This window comes from Hipposideros armiger, unplaced genomic scaffold (genome assembly GCF_001890085.2).
Source record: "Hipposideros armiger isolate ML-2016 unplaced genomic scaffold, ASM189008v1 scaffold_430, whole genome shotgun sequence".
NCBI classification, from domain to species: domain Eukaryota; kingdom Metazoa; phylum Chordata; class Mammalia; order Chiroptera; family Hipposideridae; genus Hipposideros; species Hipposideros armiger.
The window spans coordinates 1,161,041-1,177,926 of NW_017731780.1; the positions used below are offsets into that span (position 1 = coordinate 1,161,041).

Sequence of the window (16,886 nt, forward strand, 5' to 3'; positions counted from 1 at the left end):
ACCAGATAACTACAGACCGACATCCCTGATAAACATAGATGCAAAATTTCTCAATAAAGTATAGCAAACCAAATTCAACAGCACGTTAAAAGAATCATTCACCATGATCAAGTGGGATTTATCCTTGGGATGGAAGTTTGCTTCACATATGATCATCAATGAATGTGATATATCACATTAACAGAATTAAAGAAAAAAATCATATAATCATCTCAAACACAGAAAAAGCACTTGACAAAATTCAACATCCATTCATGATAAAAACTCTTAACAAATCAGGTACAGAAGGAATATACCTCAACATAATAAAGGCTGTATATAAGCTCATAGCTACTATCTTACTCAATGATAAAAGATAGAAAGCTTTTCCTAAGATCAGGAACAAGGTAAGGGTGCTCACTCCTATTCAACATAGTACTGAAAGTCCTTGCCAGAGCAATCACATATGAAAATAAAATAAAAGGCATGAGAATTGGAAAGGAAAAAGTAAAACTGTCTCTATTTAGAGATGACAAGATTATATATATACACAAAATACTAAAGACTCAACCAAAAGCAGTTAAATCTAATCAACGAATTTAGTGAAGTTGCAGGATACAGAATGGGTATACAGAAATCTGTTGCTTCTATACAACAACAAATTACCTGAAAAGGAAATAAAGAAAACGATCCCATTTATAACGGCATCAAAAAAATAAAAAATCTAGAAATAAATTTAAATGAGGTGTAAAACTTGTACACTGAAAACTGTAAGGCATTAATATAAAAATTGAAGACAAATAAACGGAAAGATATCCTATGTTCATGGATTGGAATAATGTTAAAATGCCTATACTTCCAAAAGTAACCTACAGATTCAATGAATCCCTATCAAAATTCCAACGGCATTTTTCACAGAAACAGAATAATCCAAAAATTTGTAATGACCACAAAAGACCCCAAACAGTCAAAGCAATATTTAGAAAGAACAAAATGGAAGGCATCATGCTCCCTGAGTTCAAACTATATTACAAAGGTATTGTAATCAAAACAGTATGGTACTGGCATGAAAACAGATACATAGGTCAATGGAACAGAATAGCGAACCTATAAATAAACCCACATATATATGGTCAATTAAATTACCACAAAGGAATTAAGAATGTACAATGGGGATAATCCGGACAGTCTCTTCAATAAATGTCACTGAGAAAACTGGACAGCCACATGCAAAAGAATGAAAGCTGGACCACTGTCTTACACGAGACACAAAAATTAACTCAAAACAAATACTTGAACGTAAGACCTGAAACCATAAACACTTAGAAGAAAACATAGGCAGTAAGTTCCCTGACACTGGTTTTGGCAATGCTTTTTTTGATCTGATACCAAAAACAAACGCAACAAATGCAAAAATAAACAAGTGGAACTACATCAAACTAAAAAGCTTCTGCACAGCAAAGTAAACCAACAAAATGAAAAGATAACCTAATGAATGGGAGAAAATATTGCAAATCCTATATCTGACAAGGGATTAATATCCAAAATATATAAGGAACTTGTACAACTCAATTAAAAAAAATCTGATTTTAAAAAATGCACAGAAATCTGAATGGACATTTTTTAAAAAAGACATACAAGTTCATGAAAAGATGCTCAACATCACTAATCACCAGAGAAATTCAAATCAGAATCACAATGAAATATCACCTCCTACTTGTTAAAATTGCTATTATTAAAAAGACAAGAAATAACAAGTGTTGGCAAGAGTGTGGAGAAAAGGGAACCCTCATGCACTCCTGGTAGGAATGTAAATTGATGCAGCCCCTATGGGAAACAGTACGGAGGTTCCTCAAAAAATTAAAATAGAAGTACCATATGATTCAACAATTCCACTTCTGGGTATTTATCCAAAGTAAATAAAAATACTAACTTTAAAAGATATACGCATCCTTCTGTTCACTGCAACATTATTTACAATAGCCAAGATAAGGAAACAACCTAAGTAAACATCAATAGATGAATGCATAAAAAAAATGTGGTGTCTATATATGATAGAATATTATTCAGCCATAAAACAAGAAGAAAATCTTGCCATTTGTGACAACATGGGTGATAAACCTTGAGGGCACTATGCTAAGTGTAATAAGTCAGACAGAGAAAGACAAATACTGTATGATCTGACTTACATGTAGAATTAAAAAACAAAAAACAAACCAAGCTCATGGATAAAGAGAGATTGGTGGTTGTCAGAGGTGGCGGTTTGGGGACAGGTGAAATGGGTGAAGGGGGTCAAAGCGTACAAACTTCTAGTTATAAAATAAGTAAGTCATAGGATGTAATGTACAGCATGGTGACTATAGTTAATAGCGTACTGCATATTTGAAAAAATTATATTAAAGCCAGATCCTCATATTTATAATAGGATACAAAGTAAATGGATCAAAGACTTAAATGTTTATAGAAAAAATACGTCAAAGAAGAAAAAGTCATTGAGAAATTCAAACCTTGGGGTGGGAAAGGACTTTCTGTGATCCCAACTTCAGAAGTCATAAAAGAAAATAATGATAAATTCCATGACATTAAAAACACACACAAACAAATTAAACTCCACACAACAAAGGCCATTGTAAGTAAAGACAAATAACAAATTGGGGGGAAAATTTGAAACTCATATCACAGACACAGATATAACTGACCTAATATATGAAGAATTCCTACAAATTGGTCATAGACTAACAACCAAATAGCAAAATGGAGAACAGAGTAGAATACAGAGATTACAGAAAAGGAAAAACATCTCTAAATCATAGGAAAAAATGGTCAACTTCATTGGCAATAAGATAAATACAACTAAAATTATACTACATTACTTTCTGCTTGTAAAGTGGCAAAGATCCATTTTGATAATACTGTATTGGCAAAGGGAATGGAGAAATAAGTATTATATATAGGAGTGGAAATTACTAGTACTCTGTAGGGCAATTTTGCAGTATTTGTCAAAAATTACAAATGTGCATACCACTTTGAGAATGTATCCAAAAAATATACTCACATTTGGGTAAAATATTTTTAAAAGTTATTCACTGTAGCACTGAAGGCAAACAAGGGTGGGCATTTTAGGAAAGATTAGAATGAAAATATCCATCAAAAGGAGTCTTATATAAATAAATTATGGTACATGCATAAACCAAATATTTTGCGACTATAAAGAATGAGTGCTTTATATATCAACATGGAAATCTCTCAAAACCATGCCATTTAGCTAAAAAAAAAAAAAGCAACGTAATAGTATGCTACCATCTGTGTAAAAAAGAAGGAATATAAAATATTACACGTACACATTTGTATATGCAAAAAATATCTCTATAGTTTGAATTCTATACATGTTTGTATGAATTCTATACATAAACACCCAAATGAACAATTCTGGATACCAGTGAGAAGAAAAACTAAGCTGCAAGTGGGAAATAAGTGGCAGGGAGACTTTTCCCTTATACTTTTTTCCCTTATACCAAGTGAATATATGAGTGATTGAAAAAATTGAGTTAAAATAGTTTTCTAATAAGCTTGTTTATTTCAAAGGATCTTTCATCTTTATCTTAAAACTTGACTTTTATCTAAAGGTGTATTAGTGGTATATAGGTAGATAAAACAAATTATTTACAAACAGTATGATGAACATGAGAGAATATTTGTACTATCCTTAAAGTCTTAATAATTTTGAGAACCAATTTGCTTTATTTTGACTTCAGTAGCAGATACACACTATAAAATAATCTAGGAGACGCATCCTTTAAATTAAAAACTTGCTTTTTAATAATGTGCACTGTATCACAGAATTTATTTGAAATGGGAACAAGTAAATTTATTGGCTTATATTTACAAATAACGTGAATGTGTATCTAACCCTATCCTGACAGAAGATAGGAAATCCAGTTTTTAGATAAAGAATATCAGTGAGGCTCATGACTCCAGGACACAGACACAGGAGGCAAACATGAGGACTGGGGCTGATATACCTAATAAACTGGATAACCTAGCTAAGCAGATGTCCAGACATAGTCAAAGCTGCCACTTGACTTCTAAAAACAAAAAAGTTCTTGGAAATTAAGTAGAAGGAGTGGGCAAAAAAGCAAAGAAATATTCTGGAAAGAGAAAATAAAGAGAGCAACAAGAAGTGGCATCATCATGCAGTTTCAGAATATCAAAGATAAAAGTTATGAAGGATCGGAAATTAAAATGGCACTGGACATTTGTATAGCAACAGCCTAGACATTGAAAATAGGGGAATGCCTTCAAAATTCTGAGTGGAAAACCATTTCAACTTAGACTCTGAACTGTAGTAATTATCAAGCATGAGGGTATATTTTGCAGATTTTAAAAAATGTCTCAAAAGCATGTTGTGGCATTTTGTATTTTCCTAAAATGTCCATAGCAGTATTTCTGGTCCTATATGCTCTTCTAGAACCTTGCCACTCCATTATCAAAAAGAAAAGCCTATTTTCCTCCCCTTGAATCTAATCAAGACTGCAATTGGCTCAAAAAATCAAAGGTAGCAGAAGTGAATGACTAGCAGCTAAGTCATTATGACTTTCTCATAGCTCTCTCTCAAGATGCTCACCGTAGGAACCCAGCCATTATGCTGTGAGGAAACCCAAGCCACATAAAGGCCACATCTAGGTATTCTAGCTGACATCCCAGGTAAGGCCTCTTATGAGAGCCCACTGATGATGAGCAGAACAGAAAAGAAAGAACTCTTTCTAATGACCCCTTCCTGAATTGAAGATTAGGGAGCAAAATACATGTATTCATTGTTTTAAGCCATAATTTTGTGGATAATTTGTTATTAAGCCTTAATAACCAGAAGAGATTTTAATTCCTGGAAGTGGAATACTGCTATGACAAAAAAAAAATAAGTAAATAAAATCTAAAACATGGGAGTGGCTTCAGGACTGACCAGAGGTGAAAGCTAGATGTACCCTCAGAAGAGTGTGCAAGACTGAAGGCCCTCAAAAAAAGTGTTAACAAAATTAAAAAGATCTAAGAAAACAATACCAATGGGAAATGGAAGTAATGATAAACTCCAGAAAAAAAGCATAAAGTTATACCACAGGGAAATGTAATCATGATAAAATACCACAGGGGATTTTTTGGGTCAAAGGAATGAAAACACCAAACACGTAAACGAAAATCATGATATAGTTTCCCTGAGATGATGCAGGGAAAGGAAGGTTTGTGAAAAATAACTAAAATCCTTGTCAATCACAATAGGAGGTCAATAGATATTATCTAAAAATGAAAGGATCAAGAGATAGCAGTCTGTATATATTGTTTAGAAAGATGAAGATAAATATTAGAGAGGCAGCTAAAAGAAGAAAAGACAGTTGCTTCTGAAGTATGAATGTATTTTTGTAAAGGTGGGGATGTAGAAAGCAGAAGAGTGCCTTTTAACATCATTTGAATTTTTAAGCTATATTTTGATTCCTTTGATTAAAATAAATAAAAGTAAATATACACAAACATTTTTGTTATACTTACTACGGAAATGCTGCTGAAGTAGGAGCTAAAACTGGAGGATTCTTCCAAAACTCATCCAATAGACTCTGAATAATTTTTCCAAGATCTGAGTGCATTGTAAACTGAAAGTAACAGTAATACAGGATGATCAAAATCACTTTCAAAAAAAGATTATAAAGTCTCATTAGGATAACTTCACTCTAAATCTTAACATGAAATTCACTTTGCAAGTCAAAATTAAATGAAACGCAAATGAACATATTAGCTAGCAATCTACAACTTACATTTTCTAATAAAATCAATAACATAAATCAGATTAAAAGTGTAATCAATAATGGAGCTGAAATATTTCCCCACTTCACTATAATCCAATAATGTGAAGGTTCAATGGTAAATACTAAGTCCATTAAGTTACAGTCCTTCATGTTAATCAATCATATACATACCCAGAGAACTTTAAGGGATATTTGAATTTTACCTCTTCCTAACAACTACGGAAGAACTATTGTGAACCAAAGTTCTAACATCAATAGGTCCTCACCACTGAAAAACCACCTTCAAATCAGTACTATCTATTGTACACAGTGAAATTTTTTTGAAAATTACTGATTCCAAAATGAGATTTTAAAAGCATTTTAGATTTCTAAAATACTTAGTAGAAAAGTTATATTGCTCAGAAATAAATATACCATAAACATACGTTGTTTACTAATGGAGAGGTAACATACACTCCTTGTTTATCCATTAAATGATGCCGTATAGGTGGATAAACACTGATCACCGGTTTTTCCTGAGGAAATTGTGGAGGGAGCAATCTGGTAAAGGTAGAACAGATGAAAAACAAAGGCAACAAATGTTACATTATATAGTCATAATCCTAAAACAAAGGTAAAAGCAAATTAATTGTCCTACTTTCATTTGGATTAATTATTCAGTAATAAGTGCTCTATTACAGTTGCTGAGTTGATTGAAAATATACAAAAACGTTGATTGAAAATATACAAAAAGATGCACTGTGGCAACAAGATTATAAAGAAATTCCCATACAGTAAAACCTTCTTAATATGGACTATGGAAACCCTGAATTACAGAATATTCTTCACACCATGTCAATTAACTGCTTTCAAACACAGTATACCAAGCTATACAAAATCTCAGCTAAAAATTAAGTCAGGCATTTGTAGCAGGTGAGCCATATTAACTCAGTCTGGCTATTTATTGGACCACAGGTCTGGCCACATAATTTTCTTGTGGTTTTCCTACTTCTAAAATGCTGCCAGGAATTATTTCACTATCAATTAAATTTTTGAAGAGTAAGTAGATAAAATGGAAAGTATTAGAATTGAAACACTGTAGCTATCACAATGCTTAGGTCTATATGGCTCTTTTCTAAATGTCCCAATTAACACATATCTCCAACCAAGATCAATCACATGATTTCAAATAAAGAACAGTAAATTCTCAATACAAAAAAAAAAAGTGAAAATCTTAACCTTTTTTGAACTATTACAAATTTAAAATTAGAGAGTGAAGTCTTTTAAAAAATGGGATTTTACTGGCTATAGAAATGTTTTCTAAATCTCCTCTAATAGAAGAATATGTCCCTTTAAATTGCTTCTCTGTTCCCCTGTTGGCTCAGAAAACTATTTGTTGGCAGCAATGCCAAGAAGAAAACAGGGTCCTTGTTGGTTTCTCCTACTTACCTCTACCTAGGGCATTTGAAGAGAGATGAAACTACTTCATTTATATAGTTGAAGATGTTAAACTAGTTTGGTAAAAGGCAATGAATAGCCTTTGGAGCCCCACCAATCTTGACTACGCTATTCACATGTGTCTATAATTTGCCCCAATTTGCAAGACTATTATTCAAAAAGACTATTATTCAAACTATAGGATTCAAAAAGTTTCTATATACCAAGATAACATAGCATAATGCTAGGCACTGTTATGTACTCGTGCTTTAATTCACTCATTCAACCAGGATGTAATAATGCCTTCTATGTGCAGTCACTATGCTAGGGGATGAGGATTTGAAGATGAATAAGCCATGGTTCCCGTCTTCAAGTTAGTTACCTTCTGAGCTGGCCCAAACATTGGTTCTAGCAGCCACCCACATAATGCAATCTGAGGTAAAAATTGAATTCTCTCATATTAAACACTAATAATTGCACGTCAGGTTGAATGGGTACTTCAGCAATCACTTTGTCAAACGTTTCCTCTTTATAACTGAATAACCTCATGACTATATTTTTTTTCTTTAATCAGATCAAATTCAGCCTTTGAACTTTCTGGTTGATGTATATGTTTCTGAAAACCAGAATACTTTAACTTCTTTCTGATGTAAAGGTGAATATATCTCTAATGGTTTTCCATACACGGTCCCTTTGTTGGTTTGTCATTATTATTCTTACTCTTTCAGCCTACCTCCAGCTAAGACTTTAGTGCAAATCAATGAAATTGATTAAAGTACCAATGATTATTATTACATCTTTTTATTGCATTTCCTTCAACAGTTTCTTTCTTACACAATACACATTACAATGATGTCTTCACAAAATTTTTATTTCACAAAATTGTGTAACAAATTATATAGGGACTATCTGAAATAAGTTCACTTTAAACAGTTTACTTCTGATAATAACTAAGAAAAAAATAATAAAAATATTTTTTAAGGCCTATTACATGAAAAAATAGGATACAATTCTACTCACATATTAATGTTAATTGTCAAGTTGTTTATGGTGCATGGCAACCTGTATTCCACATCTTTCTGTATTTCAGCTATACTGTAGGAGAAAATTTGAGAAAAAAATTTACCCAAAATTATAAAACTTGTAATGTTAAAAAAAAAGTTAAACGTTTTTACAGCCTACTGAAACTCCTTTTAGTTTTAATCACAGAACCTAGATATCCAATATAATTTGAATCTTGAGGGGAAAATGATCAAAGAAAGGTTGATCAAATAAGAGGCAACAATATCCTGAGATATCCAAGTGTGTGTGGGAGGGGAGCAGATGCTGAAGGAAAGAAGCAAAGAATAACTGGTACTAATGTAGACTGACTTTCTATCACTTTATCTGACTCATCTTCAGTAGAAGCAATTGTGAGCCCACTAGTTAATAGGTCAGCAAGACATCTGGGTTCTGACTATAACTCTGCCACTAACCAGCTGTGTAATCTGGGTCTTAACAGCTTAAGCTTAAAAGTCTGGATGAGATGTCTCCTACAGTCTTATGATGGAGAGTATTTCCAAAAACAAATACTACTCTTTTCCTAAGTAAGCCAGCTTTATTCTGAGTTTCAGTGTTCTGGTCTTTCTTGCAGCTAGTTGTTGCTATGAACTTAAGTTCCAGCCAATATGATATAGGGAAGCTGTGAGGTAAAATTTCCAGAAAAGCACATAAAGAGGAACACAAAAACTGGTATGAGTTCTTTTGTCCTTCCTACCTGGACCTGATAACTGGACTTCTAACAGCTTTGCAAGACCATGGGTGACACTGAGAACCGAAGCCAGGCACAAAGGAGAACTAAGCAGAAAGAAATAGCTTGGGTCCTTGATGACCATGCGATTGTTAAACTGAATGTAGAGAAAAACAAAATTTTATCTTGTTTAAATCTATTTTGGAAGAATTTGTTACTAGCAACTGGATATAATTGCCAACTACTATAAGTCTCTTATACTTTAACATTCTACATTCAGAATTTTATTTTATTGTTAACTGGAGGCATACATTATTACAATTGTAATTTACCAACCAAATTTGGGGGGTGGGAGGCTCACTTGGAATGCTAACTAACATTCATAATATTTTCAAAGGGAAAAATTTTAGTATTAATGAGTTATAGTTAAAAGGAAGCTTAACATTCAAATGGATATAAACTTTTTCAAGCATGAATACCTTTGAAAGATCTAGCATTTACATAATAATTTACTTCTTGTTTTTTTGGTTGCTTCAAGGAATAGCTTTAGAAACCCTCTTATTTCCTCCTTTTTAGGACTATTAAATTTTTTGGTCTTCTGATAAAAACCTAGCCTCTAGAATATGTAAATTTTGGGTATCTTGAAAAAGTCAAAAGTATTGGGCTAGAGTTATAGAGAAATCATAGATGTTGATAAGCTTTCTCCTCTGACATCCATGGAATGGGGTTTTATGACTGAGGAGAAGAAACAGCTAAAAGACTCAATAAAATATTCAATATTAGGACTTATACAATTTTTATGCAAATTTCTCTTTGGGGTTCAAGTATGAACTAGGATACTGACAGCCTCCTCAGTTGTTTGAACACCATGCAATCAGTAAAGTTTTTAAGTTTTTTATTCCTCTATGTTATCTTAGAATCCTAAGGTGTCATTGCTTCAAGGGAATACTAGTCAAAAAAGCATCTACCAGCTCAAAGCCAAGTGGATCATCTCAGTGATTAAGAGCATACCTCTTAAGTTAGGCTTCCTGGGCTCTACCATTTACCTGTTTGATCATGGGCAAGTTACTTAACCAGTCTAAGCCTTATCTCTCAAATGGGAAATAGGATGTTACAAATTAACTATCTACCTAAAAGAGTTATCAGATTAAGTGAGATAATGCACAAGAATATAAAAATATTGGGTTGTCGGAAAAATCATGACGTATTTTTTCTGTTTTTTGTTGCAAAAATGCGTCATGACTTTTCCGACAACCCAATAACTCAAGCTCTCATATTCCCAAGATAACTACAGCCAACATATTGGTGTATACCCTCGTGGATCAAAAAAGGGGCTCTATGGAAAGTAACCTCCCAGGGTGATCTGATCATAAATTCATAACTCAGCAGGTCACGTGGGTGGTCACACCCTAGTTATCAGCTTCTTTACTAAAAGGCTTATCTTTGCCTTAAGCAAGCCCTGACCCAGTGTTTCTGTATTTAGGTTAACACACCTTTGCAAGGCCTCCTTTAATACCCCTCAAGAGAGCATATAATCTTAATTACTGTGTAATCCCATCCTGCATTGCTTCCTCCCACTTTCATGTAATCTTTCTTACATTCCCTCCTTAATTTCAAATGCGTAAAATAAACTGCAAAACTGATATTCTCTGGAGCATTTGAGGTCTTGCTCCCTGGCTTACGTTGTCAGTTTGGTTCAAATAAACTCTTATAAAAATTCTCTGCAGGTTTGGACATTTGTTGACACCTTCTAATCTTTCTATATTCACAGTCTTATTTAAAACAAAAATAATTATACTGCATATACAATTTTGTAACTTGCTCTTTTTCCACTCAGTAATTTATTGTGATTATCTTTCTAAACCAGTAAATGTTATTTTACAATATGTTTTTTAATGGCAGCATAATATTCTAGTATATTGTTCAACCCATTCTCTACTTTTAGATATTTGAATTGTTTTCCAATTTTTACTACCGTAAACCATGCTCTGATAAACATTCTTACAGCCAAATCTTTATGTTGACAGGCAATACTACTTTGGATATAAATACACACACACACACACACACACACACACACACACACACACACACTTTAAAGTAATACTGTAATCACACCACAAGAGAAAATTTAAATGATCTGCCTCTAGTAATTTTACTTTCTAGTTTCTCTGAGAGAAGTGAGTCACTATGATTTTACCTCAGTGGCTCTGAATCTGTTTGGAACTAAAGAAAGCTGAAACAGATAACTTTGTTAGTCAAAATGTGGGATTAACTGGAATCCTCATTTCTCTGATAGTCCCTAAAACTGTAAACAAATAGACCTTGAAATGCATAAGAGGCACCAGTTATGGTTAAAAGATTCCCTTTGTAGAATAATAATTTATCTCCTACTTTATATGTTGTGTAAGCTTGGATTTCATTAAGTAGGACTTGGTTCAACTGAACAACTACCATATAGCCAGCTTCTTGCAAGGAAATGAAAATACAGAGATGAATATAACATGGTCTTTGCTTTGAAGGTATACATGGCATGAAGAGAAAGTCAAGTAACTAAAAATAGATCAATTCAAGATACCAATACCATGCATTTCCCAGTGTTGGGTAACCTAAGGACTGCTTTTGGTGAACCTTGCAAATAAAGGATTCACATGTAGATAAAGACTGTAGAAGAAGAATAGATAACTTCCCTTTCTCATCTAAGTCTCCAGGAAATATCAGAATAGACTTTTAAAAAAGCAAATCTAGAGCAGTGCAAGAAGGCAAATAGTACCATAAGCAGACAAGAAATTTAGAGGAATCCCTGAAAGATAAAAAAGATGGGATTAGATTTAAGGAAAAAGGAAAGAAAAAGATAGTAAGCACAGGAACTATGACAATCCAAAATATAGCACCGATGCAAAGTATGAGCAGTTTGAAGGTCCTCCAAGTTCTGAACCTAGTCGATGCAAACCAAGAGTGGGAGGGCAGAGCACGGGCACTTCACAGGGTACTGAATGGGGAGACATGGGTAACAGCACGTAGGCTAAAGCACTCTCCCCTTTGCCCTGCCTGTTCAAACCAGTAAACAGCAGTCATATCTGCACCTGGAATAACAAACACAGTGAGGTAGCCTTGGAGATAGCAGTGCCTTAGGGAGCTACTAACTCCCAGGAAGCTGCCATTTCTGACAACTATCAGTTTATCTCATATTGGAGCAAGTCATTCTTTTTCATTCATCATTAGAGGCAGGCTGTGATAAACAGTTAAGTATCCAGGAACAAGTCAACAAGGAATCTCAAATACAGAAATGAACACATCAAAATGGTTTGAGCAAAATAAAACCATGCAAGGCATGCACCAAACTCAATAAGCCCAAAACACAAAATTCAAGGAAACAGAATTAGCTGAGCAGAGACTACAAATATGTGTAATTAAAACCTCAGAGAAACACACACACACACACACACACACACACACAGATAGTTGATATGAAAATGAAAAATTAAGAAACTGGGAATTTAAAACAGCTGAAATAAATGGTTCAGTGCTCTGTTTGGAAAATGCTTCATATTATATATATGCTTCTCTTGGACAATACTGATGCACTTTAGCATATTAAAGACTTTGAGAACTTCTAAAGTAAAGCACTTGATTTTCTTTGTTTTCTAAATCTGTTTAACATGGACCACTTATTTCAGTATTTTTTGAACAGTGTTCTTGTAGAACACACAGGAAAATGAGAAATGTGTTAAGAGCTATAGGAACACAGAAGAAAACACCTAACCTAAACGGGCAGGAGTGGTGGGGTCTGCTGAGAAAAAAAAAAAATATCTGAGCTACATTTAAAAGTCCAGTAAGAGTTAACACTCAGGGAAATAAAGTGGACATTCCAGACAGAGGAAACACCGCTAGAAAAGCTTCAGATATGAAATAACACCAGTCTCCAATGTCTCCATATCTTTTGCCATTAAAGAAACTTTACATCCTCTGTCTGTCGACACCTTTTCCATCAGTCACATTCACCATCTTCTGTGACAACCAGGCATTAAGCTACAGAGGGTGGACTTTTCTGGGCAAGGGTTAGGAAACTACTGAAAGGACTAACATGGTCAAATTTGAATTTTAGAAAGATTACTCTGGCAGCCATGTGGAAGAAAAAATTAAGGGAAGACTGGAGGCAGACAGAACAGAACCCAGCAGTAGTAGGGATAGAAGACTGAGTGGAAACAGGATGACCAAGTGTTTGGCTTATTAGTTGAGCAGACAGTAGAGGCAGCTTGGAAGGAGTTCAGAGATAGGAGAGGAGGGGTTCAAGTGGCTGGATTCAACAATGGAGAAATGACTGCCTGTGTGGTAACTTTTTTTTTTAATAAGTATGGACTGATACTACTAAGGGGAAATTAACTAGAGATAGATAGCACTTGGGCTGTTATGATCTATTTAGAAAAAACATTTTTTTAAACGATAATATGCTTTATTGTGTCATATGCTCTACAATTATAACTTTTAATCACTGGTTATAAATAGACTATATGACTTAATGTATCAAATTAAAGTTCACTTAATTATGGGAGTTTGATATACATAATTTTAAAGTTCCTAGAAGAGCCCACTGTCAAAGAGTCAAATGTAGATTTCTGTAGCTTTGATAGGCATAGCAGATTCTTGGATTTTTTTTTTTTTACTGAAACAAGTTAAGGTGATTTCCTTCCATAAGAAAGTTTTAATCTCAAATACCTATAATTGTTAGATAATGTACATGAATGAAGGCAGTTGCCTGGGTACAACAAACTGGTAAAATGGATAAAAGGCAGCCAATAATGGGAACAGCTATTCAGCTCCAAGCGAATGTTGCTATCTGGGAACTGCTGACAGACCTTTCCAGATCTATTTTAAAAGCTGGAGGGGGCAGGAGCCATGTAGAAAATCTCTAATTGTTGCTCAATTTTGCTGTGAACTGAAAACTACTCTATCTATTTCGTAAAAAAATTTGGAAATTTCAATGAAAAATTTCAAATTATAAATGTTGGCAATGGATCTATTTAAAAAAAATATAACAGTGACAGGTTAAAACACATACATATCCTCTCTTTACAAATTTGTTATAAAATTTGTGTGTGAGTTCTTGAGTTGATAGTGAAATCTATAGGAAAAAGGGTAAGGAATTTAAATTTACTCAGAAACCTATGAGCTTAGAGGCAAGTCTTATGACTGTGAGGGGTTAAATTTAACACCTACAGGACAGAAAACTATACAATAACAGACTCCCCAAGGAAGTTATAAGGCTAAAGGTTTGGGCAATCAAAAAGAACAATGGTATCCACGGACTGGCAGCTAAAGAAAATCCCAAAACAAATTTTAAAGACTATGGAGATTGGCACTATTATTTCTAAGATACAAAATAAAATAATTGTCATTTACAGAATACCTCTTGTGTGCCAGCTAATATTCTAGTTTCTTTACATGTATTATATCTAAAATCCTTCAAAATAGGTAGGTTTCATTTGCAAATAACCTTTTTGGAATGGACTTGCTTTCTGAATGGGAAGTCAGAAATAGTCCTGCTAGAGACAAATGAGCTGTAGGAAGGTTTGTGAGGGCTTCATAAATGATAAGCTAGGGCTAGAAGTACACTGGCTCGATGCAGTGGAAAAGGAATGTAATTTGCAATATGCTTACTATGTGCCAGATACTCTAATAAATGATTACATATCTTACTTAATTATCAACAATTCTGCAAAACAGGAATCACAATTCCTGATTTTACGGATGGAAACGGGAGGCTCGGAGTAGCTGAGTAACTTGCCAAGGGGTCATACTGGTGTGTGGTAGAGTCAGAATTGAAATCCATGACAGTTTATTACAAAGCTTTCATTCACTTACGTCAGGCCGCTTTTACCAATGTCAATAATCTTGCTTACTTCTATTTATGTTGCTCAAATTCATTTTGTCTTTTATCTCTAACAGAGTGCTCACATCAAGGAACCTGAGGAATCAACAGACTTTCACAGCTGGGCAGGGCATTAAGAATTCAGGCAGTCAATCTTCCCACATCAGCAGTCCTAAGGCCTATTAAGTTTATGTGAACATCCAAAGTTCACTGCCAATTAATAATACACATCAGTATCTCCTGACTTCTGGTTCAGGGCTTCTTTCATCAAGACTATTAGTTATACCAGAGTAAATTAAAAAAAAAAAAGCCAATTCTGACAAACATTAAATCCCAAATTAATTTTCTTATCGAATATAAAACTAGCGCCAGAATTAACATGTACTTGATTAAAATGAATGCAGAAATCCTTTACTTGTGAGAGCTAATCTCCCTAAGTAAAAGGTAATAAAGAATTACTATTTGTATAACTTTGAATTTACATAGTTAATTACAGATAGTAATTACCATTCACAACATAGCTCCAGGTTGTGGTTTTCAAATTAAGGAAATAAAATACTAATAAAAATAAGCTAATTAACTTTAGATATTGTGAGAGAAGAAACCAGAACAGTTAGGATGGTAACTGTGAAGACCATTAGTATTTAATATTTCTTGACTGCAGGGGTAATGCAGGGAAAAACTTAAAAGCTTCATTTCCGAAGAATCTTTAAATATGGCATTAGTATCACCTGGGATATTTCCAACTGCAAGTAATTGAAAAACCAGGTTGAAAGTAGCTACAAAAGTGAGGGGTTATTAAGCTTACACTGCAAGAAGTCCAGAGACAGGAAGGTTCCAGAATTGGTTAATTCAGCATCATAATATTATCATAGGCATTCCATAGGCATTTCTACTCTACCATACTCAGTACAGTCAGCTTATCTTCCTTCCCGATCCAAGCAGTTCCAGATGCCCCACATAACACAACAATATCCAAAACGTAAGAGAGATATCTCCTTTTAGACATCTGTATTCTGGAGGAAATGGTTTGAGCAGCTCCCCAGCAGACTTTGAAATTTCCTCCAACTCCCACTGACCAAGGTTAAGAGTCCTGCTTTCAAAGTAACTAACAGGGGGAATGAAACCACCATCATAGGCATAAACAATAATTATTTACCTACTCGGGTTGAAAGAGCACAGCCTGCATTAAGTAGGTGGTCTTGCAGGCCCAGAATCAAGGTAAAAATAGGTGTTCTTTCAAGAAGTCAGGGGAAATGAATATGGGTGGGAAACCAACAGTTTCCCTTCCAGTGAGCTTCTTTAAGAAGTAGAAGAAACAGAATTAGTTCTATTCCTGCCCAGAAAGTCAGGATTTTTAAGTGGTAAATTAAATATTGTGATGACTGTTATTCAGAAAGCAGAATATATTACTTGAGCCTACTCTACATAACTTTCAATTTCGATTTCACAGCAACCATGTTGTTATGCTTTTGTTAAACACTTTTTTTTGGGTCATATGCCCTGCCTCACCAGTAAGTGAGACTTAGATGAGGAAATACATATAAAATTCAGAAGAGTCCTGAGGGAGAGAGGAAAATTTTAAGGTAACAAAAAAAGGAGTTTACATTCAGTAGAGAAAGGGAATTAAACAAGCTCTTTCCCAAAGTAGAATTTTTTTTCATTATAAGGAGTTGAAAGATAAGTGTTGGAAAATAGACAAGAGAGAATGGGGTAGGGAAAGGTTCCTGAGGGCAGGAAAAAGAAAAAAAAAATCAGATACTTTCACTGGCAGAAAAGAGCTATTGATCTTACATTTGGAGCAGGGATAGAAATGAAAAATGAGGGAGGTAGGCTGCATAAACAGGATATCGATATTCATAACTTAGAAAGTTTTTGTATTATTCATTAAAATACCATTCAAAACATTCTTTCAACTTTTGCAGAGTGCACCTTCTGAATAACCAATCACAGTGTCCTTCCACACACAAAAAATCTTCAAATATAAATTGTATACTGCAGATTATTTTTACCAGCTAGCTTCAAAATGTATGTCATGAGTTAAAAGGGCAGACTTAACAAAAATAGGTGGATGTCATTTTTTCTGGAATCGTAC

General features: G+C 34.1%; 1 protein-coding gene across 2 annotated transcripts in view; it reads right to left on the minus strand.

Moving 5' to 3' along the window:
- Positions 1 to 16,886, minus strand: part of VPS37A (VPS37A subunit of ESCRT-I) — a 42,002-nt gene that overhangs the window by 22,704 nt on the left and 2,412 nt on the right. For both annotated transcript variants that reach the window (XM_019664765.1, XM_019664764.1), the window contains exons 2-4: positions 8,211 to 8,285; positions 6,200 to 6,314; positions 5,521 to 5,621 (exon numbers count right to left, since the gene is read on the minus strand). In XM_019664765.1, the coding sequence (XP_019520310.1) occupies positions 5,521 to 5,621; positions 6,200 to 6,314; positions 8,211 to 8,285 (291 nt within the window). The remainder of the gene's footprint in view (positions 1 to 5,520; positions 5,622 to 6,199; positions 6,315 to 8,210; positions 8,286 to 16,886) is intronic.